The sequence below is a fragment of the Delphinus delphis genome, chromosome 3 (genome assembly GCF_949987515.2).
Source record: "Delphinus delphis chromosome 3, mDelDel1.2, whole genome shotgun sequence".
NCBI lineage: Eukaryota > Metazoa > Chordata > Mammalia > Artiodactyla > Delphinidae > Delphinus > Delphinus delphis.
The window spans coordinates 116,728,094-116,744,502 of NC_082685.1; the positions used below are offsets into that span (position 1 = coordinate 116,728,094).

The 16,409-nt window shown below is 41.8% G+C and overlaps 2 protein-coding genes across 3 annotated transcripts in view; one reads left to right on the forward strand and one right to left on the reverse strand.

Moving 5' to 3' along the window:
* MRPS27 (mitochondrial ribosomal protein S27) overlaps nucleotides 1-16,409 on the forward strand; it is a 100,437-nt gene that overhangs the window by 4,348 nt on the left and 79,680 nt on the right. For both annotated transcript variants that reach the window (XM_060009334.1, XM_060009333.1), the window contains exon 3: nucleotides 9,453-9,530. In XM_060009334.1, the coding sequence (XP_059865317.1) occupies nucleotides 9,453-9,530 (78 nt within the window). The remainder of the gene's footprint in view (nucleotides 1-9,452; nucleotides 9,531-16,409) is intronic.
* On the reverse strand, nucleotides 881-2,676 carry LOC138414012 (uncharacterized). Its single transcript, XM_069540499.1, has 3 exons — nucleotides 1,731-2,676; nucleotides 1,227-1,422; nucleotides 881-1,062 (listed from the first exon to the last, which is right to left on the reverse strand). The coding sequence occupies exons 1-3, from the start codon at nucleotides 2,541-2,543 to the stop codon at nucleotides 881-883; spliced, it is 1,191 nt and encodes a 396-aa protein (XP_069396600.1). The 5' UTR covers nucleotides 2,544-2,676.

Sequence of the window (16,409 nt, forward strand, 5' to 3'; positions counted from 1 at the left end):
CAGGAAACAACAAGAGTCGGAAGTCGATGCAAAACGCAAGAGGTTTATTGAAGGCCGGTGCACCGGGGTTCCTTGGTCCTCACGCAGGAGGTCGAAGAAGGAACCCTGTGAATATGTCAGTTTTATAGGTTCCCACTTCCCCGTATGTAAATTATAGATTTGGTTGTGTTCTCCTGCTGATTGGTCCCGGCTTAGGCTCGGACCAGAGAGGGAACTTATCCCCAGCTGTCTGATTGGTCTTTGACAGACACCTATTTTGTTTATCTCCCTCCTTCTCCCCAGCTGCCTGATTGGTCTTTGACAGACACCTATTTTGTTTATCTCCCTCCTTCTCCCCAGCTGCCTGATTGGTCTTTGACAGACACCTTTTTTACATTTTGTTATCTCCCTCCTCGGAAGGGGGCCGGACATCCTGGAAATTCACCCATTGTCTAAGAAGCCCCTATTGTCTGGAGAGTTCTTAATCATTAGCTGGAACAATGTCCCTCGAGTCCCACATTCCCCCCTTTTTCTTGTGATATTGATTCCAATCATGGAATCTCAACCTTCTGTTCGTAAACTTTGGTACTGTTGTCTTAACATTAGAACTTGTACAGTACTGATACGTTCTCTAATAAATGCTATCAAGCGATTTAGAACACATGGTCCAAAAGTTAAAATCAACAATAAAACAATAAGAGGTCCCAACAGAGTAGAGATTAAGGTGGTAAACCAGGGGGACTTATCAAACCATGATTGAAACCATCCTTTTTCATTCTCTCTCTCCCTTTGCCTTTTACCTAAGCGTTCCCTTAGTTTATCCATGGTTTTGGTAATGGTTCCTGAATGATCAATATAAAAGCAACATTCTTCTTTTAGAGCGGCGCATAATCCCCCTTCCTTAAGAAACAGCAAATCTAGGCTGCAACACCATTTCTGAAAGTGAGGTGAGTGATTCCTTTAGTTGAGTTATGGAACTTTCTAATGCTCGAAGGTCGATGTCTACAGCCTGTCTTAAACTTGCATAATACTGGGGTTGTTGTATGAGGGCTGTGGTTCCTGTTCCTATCCCAGCAGATATTCCTAGTCAGTCAGTAAAGGCAGTAAAACCAAAATTATAAGTCTTAGGTTCGTAGAAGCTTGAGTTTGAGCGGGTTGTCGGTTCTTTGGGCCCGCCATCCTGATGATGCCGTCGCTGGTGCAGCCTTCACATGTGAAGCATGGATCCAGGCTGCGATGCCGTCCACTTTTATGGCCGTTGGGGTGGTGAGGAGGACGGTGTATGGTCCTTTCCATCGAGGTTTCAACATCTGGGTTCGATGCCGATGGACGTATACGGAGTCTCCGACTTGGAAAGGATGAGTTTCTCCCGGTGTTCCCGGTTGGTAGGCCTTGGCGAGTTGGGACCATATTTCTTTCTGGACCAATTGGAGTCCCAGTAGCCTAGCATATAAGTCAGTGTTATTTTGACAATCAGGTTTTATTTCTTTTCCTAAAGTGAGGAGGGGAGGCGGGGCACCATATAATATTTCAAAAGGAGTAAGATGGTATCGGGAAGGTGTATTTCTAACCCGGAATAGGGCCAAAGGAAGGAGCACCATCCAATCGGTACCGCCAGTCTCCAAGGACAATTTAGTTAGGGTCTCTTTTAGAGTCCTATTCATTCTTTCTACCTGACCTAAACTTTGGGGTCTATAGGCACAATGTAATTTCCAATCAGTCCCCAAATATCTGGCCACATCCTGACTTACCTGGGCGACGAAGGCTGGACCATTATCAGACCCTATTACCTTTGATGCTCCAAATCGAGGAAAAATTTCTTCTAAAATCTTCTTGGCTACTACAGCAGCTGTTTCTTTCTTTGTTGGGAAAGCCTCTATCCATCCTGAAAAAGTGTCTACAAAAACTAAAAGGTATTTATTACCGTACCTTCCAGGACGCACTTCGGTAAAGTCCACTTCCCAGTAAGTTCCTGGGCGGTCCCCCCTGAGTCTCTTTCCAGTTTCAAGTTTCCCTTTGTGAGCATTTACCTGTTGACATGGGACGCATTCCTGCACAATTTGTTCAGCTAATTTTGTCATTCCAGGGGTTTCGTACCCGGCTTTTTGTAACAAGGCTACCATCTTTTTAGTCCCCAAATGTGTCCATCTGTGCATCTGTTGTAACATGGATTCTGCTTGCTGAGGGGACAAAGTTCCTTTTGTTGTGGCCGGGATGATTTCTTCATCGCGGCCTGGTTTTTCAGGAACTTTATCTGACAGTCCTAAAATGACTTCTCCCGATGCTATTTCTCGGGCCACTTGGTCAGCCATATTATTTCCCCTAATTATTGGGGTATTTCCTTTTTGATGTCCAGGGCAGTGGATGATACTGACTTTAGTAGGAAGCATGAGTGCAGTCAACAAAGCCACGATTTCGTCTTTGTTTTTAATTTCTTTGCCACCTGAAGTTAGTAGCCCTCTCTGTTGGTAAATGGCACCGTGGATATGAGCGGTAGCAAACGCATATCTACTGTCTGTGTAGATGTTTACTTTTTTATTCTCTGCCATCTCTAATGCCCTCATCAGGGCAATTAATTCAGCTCGTTGGGCTGAGGTCCCTTGTGGTAGCGCCGCTGCCCATATGACTTGATTTCCGTCTACCACGGCTGCCCCAGTTCGACGCTTACCTTCCTCCAGGAAACTGCTCCCATCCGTGAACCAGGTGAAATCAGCATCAGGGAGGGGCACGTCCATCAGATCTGGCCTACTGCCGTGTGCTGCGGCTAGTACTTCCTGACAATCATGTATGATGGTGGAGCCTTCCAAGTCAGGATCAGGTAGCAAGGTGGCTGGAGCAAACTTGATGCGATCTGAGTTTAGCAACAGGGTTTGGTAATGGGTCATCCTGGCATTAGTTAGCCACCTATCCGGTGGTTGACGGACTACATTTTCCAGGGCATGAGGAGCTGTTATCGTTAGATTTTGTCCTAAAGTTAGTTTGTCAGCATCTTTGACTAGAACGGCCACTGCAGCGATTATCTTTAAACAGGTGGGCCATCCTGATGCCACAGGGTCCAATTTTTTTGACAAATAAGCAACTGGGCGATTCCAGGGACCCAATTTCTGAGTCAATACTCCTTTTGCAATGCCCTTATTTTCGGCCACATATAAATGAAAAGGTTTGGTTACATCTGGCAGTCCTAGGGCTGGAGCTGAAAGTAAAGCTCGTTTGATTTGGTCAAAAGCCCGTTGTTCCTTATCGCCCCAAACGAAAGGAGTGCTGTTTTTGGTTAGGGGGTACAATGGGGCTGCCAGCTCAGCAAACCCTGGAATCCATAGTCTACAGAATCCGGCCGTCCCCCAAAATTCTCTAACCTGCCTGGCGTTTTTGGGAGCCGGAATTTGGGCCACCGTATCCTTTCTGCTCTCCGTGAGCCATCTTTGCTCCCCTTTTAATAGATACCCCAGGTAACTGACCTGTTGTTGGCATATTTGTGCTTTCTTGGCTGAGGCTCTATATCCCAGGGTTCCAAGTTCCATTAACAGTTTTTCAGTACCCTTGATACAATCTTCTTGGGTCTCAGCAGCTAATAAAATATCATCAACGTATTGGAGTAATGTTACCTGGGGATTTGATTCTCTATATAATGCCAAATCCTGATGGAGGGCTTCATCAAAGATGGTCGGGGAGTTCTTAAATCCCTGAGGTAGCCGTGTCCATGTCAGCTGACCAGACATTCCCGATGTTGGATCTTTCCATTCGAAGGCAAAGTAGGGTTGGCTCAGGGGAGAGAGTCTTAAACAGAAAAAAACATCTTTAAGGTCCAAAACAGTATACCACGCATGTTGAGGTGGAAGAGTGCTCAGGAGGTTGTAAGGGTTTGGAACTGTGGGGTGGAGGTCTGCCACCCGTTTGTTTACCTCTCGTAGATCCTGCACCGGCCGATAATCATTTGTTCCTGGTTTCTTTACCGGCAGGAGAGGGGTGTTCCATGCTGATTGACATCTTATTAAGATGCCCAAGTCTAGTAGCCTCTGTATATGGGGACGGATACCATCTTTGGCTTCTCTACTCATGGGGTATTGACGGACTGTTATTGGGGTGGCAGTTGCCTTGAGTTCCACTAGCACCGGGGGCCGATTTTTGGCCATCCCCATTCCGGCAGTTTCTGCCCAGGCTTGAGGGAACCGAGTTACCCAATCAGTAACATTAACTCGTGAGGATGAAGGCTGCTCGTATAATTTATATTCATCTTCTAATTTCATAGTCAATATTTGAAGTAACCTTCCCTTATTATCAGTTATGGTGGGACCTTCTGGCTGAAAGTGGATTTGAGCCCCTACTTTGGAGAGTAAATCTCTTCCCAGCAAAGGATAGGGGCATTCCGGAATAATCAAAAATGAATGGGTTACTCGTCCAATCCCAAGATCTACTGTCCTTCGTGTGGTCCATGAATATTTATTCCCAGTGGCTCCTTGTACCCATGACCTTTTAGCTGAGATAGGACCTTTTGAGTGGAGAAGGACGGAGTGCTGGGCTCCGGTATCTACCAAAAATTGAACAGGTTCCCCCTCCACTTTAAGAGTTACCCGGGGCTCGGGGAGAGGGTTCGAGCCCTGACTTTCCTAGTCGTCTTCTTTCAATGTTAAGATTTTGTTTTTGGTTGGCCTTCCTCCATTCTTTTTCTTAGGGCATTCTCTCGCCCAATGTCCTTTTTCTTTACAGTAGGCACATTGGTCCTTGTCTAATGGCCGCCTTCTGTCTGCCGTTCGCCCTTCCTGCCTATTTCTATCCCCTATATTTCTTCCTCCAACCACAGTGGCCAGTATCTTACTTAAATTCCTCTCCTGTCTCTTATCCCGTCTTATTTCACGGGCTTCCTGCTCTTTCTGCTTTCTTTCTTCCTTCTCTTCCTCTGTTTCTCTTTTGTTATATACTTTATCTGCCTCTTTTACTAACTCCTGAAGCGAAAATCCCTGCAAGCCATCTAGCCTCTGTAATTTCTTCTTAATATCAGGGGCCGCTTGATCTATGAAAGCCATTGCTATAGTAGCCCTATGTCCCTCCAAAGTTGGATCATAAGGGGTAAAGCGTCTAAAGGCTTCCATTAAACGTTCCAGGAACACAGTTGGCGATTCCTGGGGCCCCTGAGTTACTTCCCTTACCTTAGCCAAATTAGTGGGCCGTCTGGCCGCTCCATGGAGACCCGCCACCAGAGCCTGGCGATACATTTTCAGGCGCTCCCTACCTTCCGGGGCATTGAAATCCCAGTTTGGCCTGACGAGTGGGAAACCAGCATCAATCTCGTTAGGCAGCTGGGTAGGTTGCCCATTGGCGCCTAATACATTTTTTCTGGCTTCCAAAAGAACCCGTTGCCTCTCCTCAGTCGTTAGGAGAGTCTGGAGCAGCTGCTGACAATCATCCCATGTGGGCTGGTGGGAGAAAACAAGAGATTCTATTAAAGCGGTAAGGGCCTGTGGATTTTCGGAAAAAGTTGGGTTATGCATTTTCCAGTTATAAAGATCTGCAGAGGAAAAGGGCCAATATTGGAGAGGTCTATTCCCTTGGCCATCGGGGGGGCCATATTTTCTAAGAGGTAGGGCAGTGGAGTCCGGGGAGATAGCCCTCCGGCTCCTAGTGCCCACTGAGGGACCCCTTTCTTCTTCCATCATGGATGGTTCCCTTGGTGCCGAGGGCAGTGGAGCTGGGGGTCCTCTAGGTGGTAGGGGATTCGGGGCCGGAGGATAAGGGGGTGGGGAATCCAAAAGAAGCAAATCGGACTGCGGGTCAGGATAAATCGCCTTCGGTAGATCCGGGGCGTCGGGTAGCTTCTCCGTGTTGGGGTTTTTCTTTAAGGCTAATATCTCCGACGCTGCTGATGTATGCGCGGACGTACCTGTTGAGGAAACAAAGGGCCGGACCCACGGAGGTGGGGAGAGAATTAAATCTTCCCAGACCAAGACATATAGTACTTGGTCTGGATGTCCGTGGGGATCTATATTAAATATCTTAGACTTCAGCAGCTTAATCTTGTCTAATAAAAAGGATCCTTCGGGGGGCCATCCTATCTGAAATGTTGGCCATTCAGAGGCACACAAAGTCTGCCACTTTCCTTTCTTTACCTCTACCGAAAAATTATGGGCTCTGGCCCGAACTTCGGTCCAATAGCTTAGGGTAAGGGAAAGAGGAGTCGTCATAGTTTGTCCCATTGTCGTCCGTCAGAGAAGAAGAATAGACCACAATACAGAAACAGTTAAAACTCCACGAAACACATATACGTATGGGCCACCGCGAGCTCGCTTCAAAACCGAAACTTCTTCAGATGGCAGTTACCACCAAGGGAACTGCCGAAACCGAGTGAAGGGGAGACAGAGTTTGCCTCTCCTTCCAGATGAGCCACCAGGGCGTCCCCTAGGGCTCATGGACGCCGGCTATTAGCACGTCTGCCTAGCCAGAGGTCCCATACAGATTCCATAATAAGCCGATTCTTACGGCTTTCCTCCGATAATGGCCCACAAAGAACAAGGGACAAACAGACAATCAAGCTCGAGCTTACCTGGTACCTCCAACTCCCGATGTTCTTGTGGTCCGGGGCGAGTGGAATCCCGGACGAGCCCCCAAATGTTAGACCTGCGCGGTCTCCTAGGAGTTTCGACTCGCCCAGGAAACAACAAGAGTCGGAAGTCGATGCAAAACGCAAGAGGTTTATTGAAGGCCGGTGCACCGGGGTTCCTTGGTCCTCACGCAGGAGGTCGAAGAAGGAACCCTGTCGGGCGCGAATATGTCAGTTTTATAGGTTCCCACTTCCCCGTATGTAAATTATAGATTTGGTTGTGTTCTCCTGCTGATTGGTCCCGGCTTAGGCTCGGACCAGAGAGGGAACTTATCCCCAGCTGTCTGATTGGTCTTTGACAGACACCTTTTTTACATTTTGTTATCTCCCTCCTCGGAAGGGGGCCGGACATCCTGGAAATTCACCCATTGTCTAAGAAGCCCCTATTGTCTGGAGAGTTCTTAATCATTAGCTGGAACAATGTCCCTCGAGTCCCACACTACCTGGTTTTAGAAATTGGAATTCGGTTTGCATAGAAATGCTACAGTAAATTATGAATGCGTTATCTGAACTGATTGTTTTGGTTCTATGTCAGACTGTTGGAGCATGCAGAGACCTTAAATATCACCCAGCCAGTTCCTTCACTTACAACTGCACGGTCTGAAGTTTTCTACCAGCTGGTAAAACTCAAACTAAATCTCAGGTCTGCTCACTCCTGACCTAGTGTGCAGCTACACACCTAATGTCATGCCATCAATGCCGTTACATTTTGTTCATCCTTCTTGACAGATCTAGGAATGTAACTGACAATTTATAACATCGTTTGTATGAAAAATGTATTCTAAGTTCCAAACATCTAATCATTTAAAAAAAATCCATTTGAAATGTAGGCACTTTTTAATAGTTACTATTTTTAAGAAATATCTTAGTTCCCCTTTGAGGCAGTCTTTGACAGCTTTTAATATTATTGCTTCATTGCTTAAACTTTAGACTTCAAATTTAGACATACTATTCTAGTAAAGGTCTGACCCAACCTCTGCTGAAGGCAAGGGAGGGACTGGTCTTGTGTATAAACACACAGACATATTTATATTTGTTTTAGTTGGGAGATGGATAGAGAATAACAATAGCATGCAAATACTGTGCTTAATCAGCTCCCATGCCTTCTAGTTGTGTTTGGTTTATGGTCTGCTATGACCTTCAGGTAATAGTCTGCCATTCATTCCTTTTCAGTTTTTTTAAACAGCTTTATTTAGATTTAGTTCACATACAATTCACCCATTTAAAGTAGTCAATTTAACGTTGAATGTTTTTTTTGTATATACACAGGGTTGTACGGCAGCCATCACCACAATCAATTTAGGACATTTTCATCACTTCAAAAAAAATCCATACTCATTAGCAGTCACTCCCCATTTCCACCCAGGTTTTTCTGCCTGTCTACCCTCCAGATCTAGGCAACCAATAAGCTGCTTTCTGTCTCTAGATTTGCCGATTGTGGACATTTCATATAAATGGAATGACATAATACGTAGTCTTTTGTGACTGGCTTCTTTTTCCTTAGCGTAATATTTTCAAGTTTCATCCATGTTGTAGCATGTATCAGTACTTAATTTCTTTTTATTGCTGAATAATATTCCTTTATAAGAATATACTATTTTGTTTAGCCATTCATAAATTGATGGATATTTGCATTTTTCCTTTTTGGCTATTATGAATAATATTGCTACAAACATTTATGTACAGTTTTTTAGGTGAACATGATTTCATTTCTCTTGGGTACATACCTAGGAGTGGAATTGCTGGGTTACCTGGTAACTCCATGTTAACATTTTGCAGAACTGCTGAACTTTTCCAATGTGGCTGCACCATTTTACATTCCCACCAGCAATACATGAGGTTTCTAGTTTCTCTACATCCTTATCAACAGCTGTTATTATCTGCCTTTTTGATTATACCCATCCTAAGTGGGTGTGAAGTTGTATTTAAATATATTTTGCATCTCCTTAATGGGAAATGATATTAAACATCTTTCCATGCACTTGTTGGCCATATGTGTGTGTGTGTGTGTGTGTGTGTGTGTGTATTTATGTGTATGTATGTATCTGTGTGTTTTCTTTTTTTTAGAAATGTCTGTTAAATCCTTTGCCCATTTTTCTGCTGGGTTGTCTTTTTAAATTTTGAGTTGTAAGAGTTATTTATATATTCTGGGTACAAGTCCCTGATCAGATAAATGGTTTGGAAATATTTCCTCCCATTCTGAGTTATTCTTTCACTTTCTTGATGGTGTCTTTGAAGCTCAAAAGGTTTTAATTCTAGGTTGCCATTCATTCTCTCTCATTAATTCCTTGAGCTCATGTTTATTGAGCATTGCTGTATGCCAGTCATTGTGACAGGTGTCATCTTGTGGGTTACACCAGATTTGGCTTATTAGGTTTCTGTTATTTACCACTAGGGTGCTGTGTTACCGGGTAAGATATTACTCTTTGCTTTATGTGAAATAAGGGTAAATATGCTGATCCAAGTCAGATGGAAATTTTTTAGGACTAACTAATAATGATAAAGCAGTCTTTTAATGAGTTAAACAGCTGTTCAGCAAATATTTTAGTTCTAAGAAGGAGTTTTAAGGCTCATCTAGGCTCTGCATTAGTGGAAACAAATGGCTCCTAGTCCTAAAGTAATAGGAACAGAATTAGCAACATTTTTGCTCATAACGTTATGGTAGAAATTTTAACAGGCTTTCTGCATCTTCTGCTTGTTAGAGGTTGAATGCATGTTGTCATGAACTGAATTGTAAACTGTTGGTTACAGTTTCATAATAGATCTTTAAGTAATCTAGTAAATGGAAAATATGGCAAAGATATGTTTAATAAAACAGGTATATAAACTGAACCTGTTGTGAAACCATGCCTGTTGAAAAAATTGTCTTTTTCCTCAGGTAAAAGATGCCTACTTTCTGCAGCATATGTGGACAGCCACAAATGGGAAGCAAGAGAAAAAGAAGATTGTCACCTTGGTAGGTACTTATCGGGCTATTATGTGGGTCATTTCTAGTCACTCCATGTTTGTCATCATATAGTCGTATGAGATATATGTGAAATGATGCTTTTATGATAATCCAATTCAGATAAGCACATTTTTAAGCCTTAAAAAGAATTAGACTGTTGTTTCACATGTGGCAAAATCATTTTTTCTTTCCTGCAAATTTCTATTTCATTTTGCCTTCACAGTTAGTCTCCCTGAATTATGTAAACAATTATTTTCTTTCTTGTTTTTTGTTCATTTTTATCATATAGTTAGTTACCATGCAGCCTGACTGTTTTATCTGCAAAGTCAATCTTTACTATGATGGTTGCAAAATGATGGTTTTCTAAATTCATTAATACCTCCACATTTACTAATTATTACTCAGTATTTACTATAAGCAAGAACCCTTTTTCTCCCGTTTCTTTCTCTGTTTATTATCAGTATGATCTTATGGATTCCTCTTTTTTTTTTCCCTTTAATGATTCATTACCATCCTTAGTTATTTTGGTAGTCCAGTTCTCTGAAATTTGGCTAGTAGAAGCATTTCAAGCTGTCTCCCAGTGTTCCATCTTGTACCTTTCTTGCTCTAGCCCTGAAGTCAATTACGGTTAGCCCTTAAACAATGGGGGTTAAAGGAGCCCACCCTCAATGCAGTCAAAAATCCACATATAATGTAAAGTTGGTCCTCCGTATATGTGGTTTCTTCCTAGCCAAGTTTCTGCCCACGGATTCAACCAACTGCGGATCATGCATGTAATCCTGTAGTACGCATTTAGTGAAAGAAATTCATGTGTAAATAGACCTGCACAGTTCAAGCCTGTTTTGTTCAAGGGTCAGCTGTATTTCTCCAAGGAGCACTGGTTCCTTTTACTAGGGAGTGGTATTAGAAACCAAGATCTGTGCACTAGGTGTCCCCCTTGCTACTATGGAATTTTTGCTTCTTTGCCCATTCAGTGGACAGAGCTAGGAAAAACATGTATACATGTACACATAAACATACATATGTGCACATACATGCATATAAGCTTATATGTACATAGTTTACAAATTATGAAAAAATCATTCTGAAACCTGCAATTCCAGTTCATCTCTACAGAGTTCTTCCTTGCCTTCCTCTAGTCCATGTTTGTATCTCCCCTCCATACTGAAAACACTGGCTCCAGGGACAGTGTTTTGATGTGTCCATCAGTCTAGGGATTGCAAGTTACGTAATTTTCCTGTCTTCTACCCAGTAAGTGCCAGTAATGGCCTGCAGTCATTTAGACAGTCAAAAAGATACCCCTCCATATTCTAAAATGCCCTTGAGGGCCTTTTGGTACTTCTTCTGGGAACCACTGTTCTAGTGATGAAAGCACAATGGGCTCAGTTAATTATATTGCAGAGCTCGTTCTGATGTGCCATATGTGAATTATAAGAAAAGTGCTATGGAAGTGCAGAAACGAGAACGAAGAATTTCATATAAGCTATTGTTAACACTTTCCTAGGTATGAAGGGAAAATTAGGAAACAAGACCATTATATTTGGTGCCTTGGTATGGGTCATCTCTGTTATTCGGAGACAAACCTAGGGAAAACTGTCATGGATTCCTGAGTGAGCAGATGCTTTTTGCCAAAGAATGAGCATAATCTGCAATGAATAAGTATCACATGGAGGTAACTGTCTCCTCTCTGTTAAGATTAATGTACTTAGAAAAGCAGTATGTACCAGCTACCATTTACTGAATACAACCCTGCTAATAATCCTCTCTGTACATCCTGAGTCCCTGTCGAGTCAGTTGATTTTTTCCTCATCCTATATTCTTACAGCACTTTGTACCTTCATTATGCAGTGTGATGTGGTGAAGAGTCTGCACTTGGAGGGGAAGACAGCTGGCTGTGAACCCCAGCTCTGCCAGCTTTCAGAAACTGTCCCTTAACTCGGTTCCTATATCTATAAATTAGGGATGATAATGCCCGCCCCAGGTAATACCCTGACATATAGTAGGTGCTTCAGAAATATGTGAAAGGAACAAGTCCCTAGGCCCCTTCATTTTACTCATATATAAAACATTAGATTGTGAGGTGAGATGAGGTTTTGAAATTCAAACTGCTTGGAAGAAAAAGAGGCTGTTAGAGACAATATTTTTTTTCTTCTGTGTAAGAGAATGTAATTAAAACTTGCGTTCATACGTGATATTACTGCATGTTTTCCCTAATTCTTATTTGAGCCTTTGGGCTGGGGTATGGGCCCAGAGAATCAGGTAGTACGCCTGGGGCTACATGCGGGTGATCGGGCAGTAGATGGCAGTGTGGCCTCTGCGGAGACGCGCGCAGCCGGTGGAGCCCGGCGTTTGGGCGCTGGCCTTGGGAAGCCTCTCCATGCGCGCTTGCGCGGAGGGCTGCCCTCGGCATGTGGAGCAATGTGATTGGGCGCTGTGATCTGGTGCGGGCTTGCTGATTGGGGGAGGGAGGAGGGGGCGATATGAGGCTTTTATTCCGCGCGTCCCCATTGGAGGGCGTGGAGTGGGGTGGAGTGGATCGCGGCTCGGGAGGGACTCTGCCTGGATGTGGGTGTGGGCGTGGGCGTGGGCTTCCCTGGTCTGAAGCGGTTTTGCCTCCATGCCGAATACAGCGGAGGAGACCTGCTGGGTTCTCTCGGGTGGACGTGCTGCTATGGTGCCTCCTCTGTTCAGTCTCATTAGTGGTTTTCTGTTAGAGCCTTGGCGGAGGGCTGATGGGTATCTACCCAGCTCCCCGTCTGAGAGTAATTTATTACTACGGAGGTCTAGATTAACACCACGAGTGCCGTATACGTATGCTGCAGTCTAGAGGGCAAGCAGGCCATGAATGCAGGCTGGGTCCTCTGACATAAAAGTCAAAAGGCAGATTTTGTTCACTGCTAGATGTGTGCCCCGGGTCTGTGCTAAGCACTTTCACACACACTGTTACGTTTAATGCTCCATAACAGCGGCCGAGGCAGCTCCTATTTCCCTTAAGAGATGGGAAAAGTGAGACCAGATCCAGCATTTGCTTAGGGCCATACAGTATCCTCTTGCCTTTCTGCTCACTAAACTTTCTTAGTGATTGCTGTAGTACCTGTAATTCTACCTTAGTGTCTTCTCTTGCATTGAAGTAGTGGATCTCTTGCTTTTAAAAAATATTTTTTGATTGAAGTATAATATACTGAAAAGTGCACAAATCATAATGTGCAGATTGATGAATTATCACAAAGTAAACAAGCCTGTGTAATAGAAGGTTCCTACCACTCCAGAAGCCCTTATTGTGGCTCCCATTACCCTCTTGAAAGGTAGCCATTATTCTGACTTCTAGCACTGTAGTGTTTTTTTTAAATGTTTTATAATGGAAAATGTACAACGTACAAAAGTAGAGTGAATGGTATGAGGAATCTTCTTTACCCATCACCTGGCTTCAACAGTTATCAGCTCCTGGCCAATTTTCATTTCTACTTCTTCTTATTTCCCCATCCTGATCCTTTGGATGATTTTGAGGCAGATCACAGACAGTATATCATTTTACCCATAAATATTTCAGTATATACCTCTAAAAGATAAGGATATTTTTAATACCATTTCACATCTAAAATATTAATAATCATTTAAATATGAAATATCAAGTCAGTGTTCAAATTTCCCTGATACTCTGGTAAATTTTTTTTAATGGTTATGCACATAAGGTCCATACAGTGCAGTTGGTTATGTTTCCTTCTTATCTTGCCTCTTTTTAAATCTTTTTTTATGGAAACATACAAAGGTAGAGAGAATAGTATAATGAACCCCCATGGTCTGTCACCCAGCTTCAATGGTTATCAGTTCCCTGCCAGTGTTGTTTCATCAAACCCTACCCCATCACCAGGTTACATTTTAACAAATTCTTGTTATCTGATCATTTTATATATATTTTGATACGTATCTCTATAGATAAGGATTTTTTTAAAAACATAACTATAATACCATTCTCATATCTAAAAATTAGTAATTCCTTAACATCATTAAATATTTCCTCAATGTTCACATTTCCTCAGATGTCTTATAAATTTCTTTTTAATTTACAGTTTGTTGAAATGGGATCCAGATAAAGTCCATACATTGTAATATGTTGAGATGACTTTAATCTATAGGTTTCTCTTTCTGTCTTGGCAGTCTATTTGTTGAAGAAAACAGGTCTCTTTTGTAGTTTCCCACATTCTAGATTTGCTGTTTTCATCCTTATGGTGGTGTTTAACACGTTCCTCTACCTTCCATATGTCCTATAAAACTGGCAATTAGAGAGGAAGCCTTGATCAGATTCAGCGGGGTTTTTTGTTTTTTCTTTTGGCATGAGTACTTCATAGGAAGTGTTGTTTACTGTTGTCAAGAGGCACAGAGCATTTGGTTGTCACTGTGATGTTAAAGGCCATTCGTGATCATTGCTTAGATCCATTTTTTCATTAGGAGCTGCAGAATGTTGCTATCTTAATTATATCATTTCTTTCATTAATTACCCAGAAAATTTTTGTGAAAGAATTTCCTTTCATCAGCGGTTCAGTTATCCTGAGTTATAGTTTGTATGGAAGAGGCAGCTTCGAAAATAATAAATTGACCTCCTACCATCCTCCAAAGGTTATCAGTGAGGGTTTTAATTTTTTTTTCTAATATTATGAACTCATGGACTTAACTATTCCAGACATTTTAATTCATTGCAGTTGATATTTTATTGAAAGAGCCGTAGTTCTCCAGCTAGGCTTTGTAGAGCCCTGGGAATTCTTGAGCTTTCCAACTCAAATCAGAAGATTTCAATTTTAGACTGTTTCTGTACTGGGCTTCCCTTTGGTTAAAATAAACACTGAATTAAAGCATTGTCTCTGAAATTCCTGTATTAGCCATGCAGATCTGCTGGAGAGATACAGGGTGAAAGTTCGCAGCATTAGCCAGTTAGCAGCTGTTACAGATTAGGGCCCACAGTGAATAGGATTCAGGAGAAAACCATTCTGGGGAACTGGGTAGGGTGCTAGTAGGAAGGCAGGCCTCATGGGGGAAGTTCCCTGTGTTCCATGAGAAGTTTGCTTGGGTTACCCTGCCAGGGGCAAGGGACTAGGTGACTTGAACTAAATTAGTTCCTGAGCCCTACTGAATTAAATATTCTATTTCTGATTTTTCATTTTATAAATAATCATAAAGTAAGAGATACCTTTCAGTTTTAGTTACTGCTTTTTTGTTTCTTTTTTTTTTTTTTTTTTGCATTGAGGTTGAAACTGAGCACTGTGGTCATCTTTCATTAGCTGGACACTTATTAGCTGAGGTTTAGTTTTACTGTGTCATTTCAGCTGTGGAGGCCTTTGGCTTGTTGCAGTAGTTTTTCAAATCCTGCTCTTGAAGCTTGATGGAGATTTTCTGAGGCCTGCTTTCCTATTTGCATGTCTGTGACATGTATTCATTCACTGGGCTTCATATTTACTGTCTGCTGGCAGTTCTAGAGATGGGTCTGGCCTGTGCACATCCTCCTCCTTTAGTCTTAGTATATATGTATATGAAGCTTGCCTTCACATTTTTTTCTTTATTATTTTAAAGCTTCTGGTGACAGAAAGACAAATAGAAGGAAAGCTAAATATCTATATTCAAAGGGTTCTTAGGTTAATTTTTCCTAATTCCTTCTATTATTTCCATACATGTTATAGGTCATCTATCCCTGAAACAAAAACAGAGTTTTAGCCTGTGTTTTCCAGATCACTTCTTCTAGGAAGTACAGTAATAACTTGTATCTAGTCCTTAAAGAATTACATAAATTAGGTGAGGTACACACATGCCCAGAAAGAACTTAGTGTTTACTGAATGGGTAACAGTGATGTACAGTTACATAGAAATCATGAAAAACTGAAACCATCTAATAATTTCTCACCTAAAGCTCCCAGGGTTCAACAGAGGATCCATCGTTCCTTCAGAGAACTTCCTCATCATAACTTTGACCCAGAGACCACCCTCCTTTATAAGAGGTTTCTTTCCTAGCACATCTCTACTATAGATTTTGTGATCATTGAGGAGATTATCATTTTCTTTCTCAGAATTTTATATACTTTGAAGCTGTGTTACTTTGGTGCACACCAATTATCTTCCTGGAAAAATGAATTTTTGGTCATTATGTAATGACCCACCTAATCTGAAAAATGAATTCTTTTTGCTTTAAATCTATTGTGTCTGATATTAATATAGCTATACCAGCTTTCTTTAGGCTACTTTTTGCTTAGTACATTTTTCATAGTTATTTTCAACTCTTCATGTGTTCATATGATTTATATAGCTGGATTATGTATTTTTAAAACCAATCTGGCAATCTTTGTCTTTGTAACTGGAAAGTTTATTTAGTGTCATTTTATGATTGTTGATTTATTTGGATTTGTTTCTACCATAGTTAGTGATTTGTCCCATCTTTCTTTATTCTTTCTTTTGTATCTTCTTTTGGATGGTTGTGGTGTTTTTGTTTTTTACATTTCCTCCCCCTCTAGAAATTGTATCCTCTATTTCTACTCTTTCAGAATGGTGGGTTTTACCATTCTAAATCTACATCGTTTAGATGGTTGCTGCATAACTTCTAGCATGCATATTTACCTTAAATTCTAGTGGTATTCACACGCTGCTGTCCTTTAGTCCAGTCACATAACCCCCAACCATGTGTTATTGTCTAACATTAAAGTTTTATCCTTTAAAACACACGTACACACATAAGACATTATTATTTTATACAACTTCCCCCCAAATTAAATTAATTTTATTTACTTGCCATTCTTTCTAGCATTTCAAGTCTTCTTTAAAGGATCATCTTCCTTCTTCCAAAAACACGTCTTCTAAAAAACACAACTTGTAAAAAGTTCCTTTAGTGAGTATTTGTTGCTAATA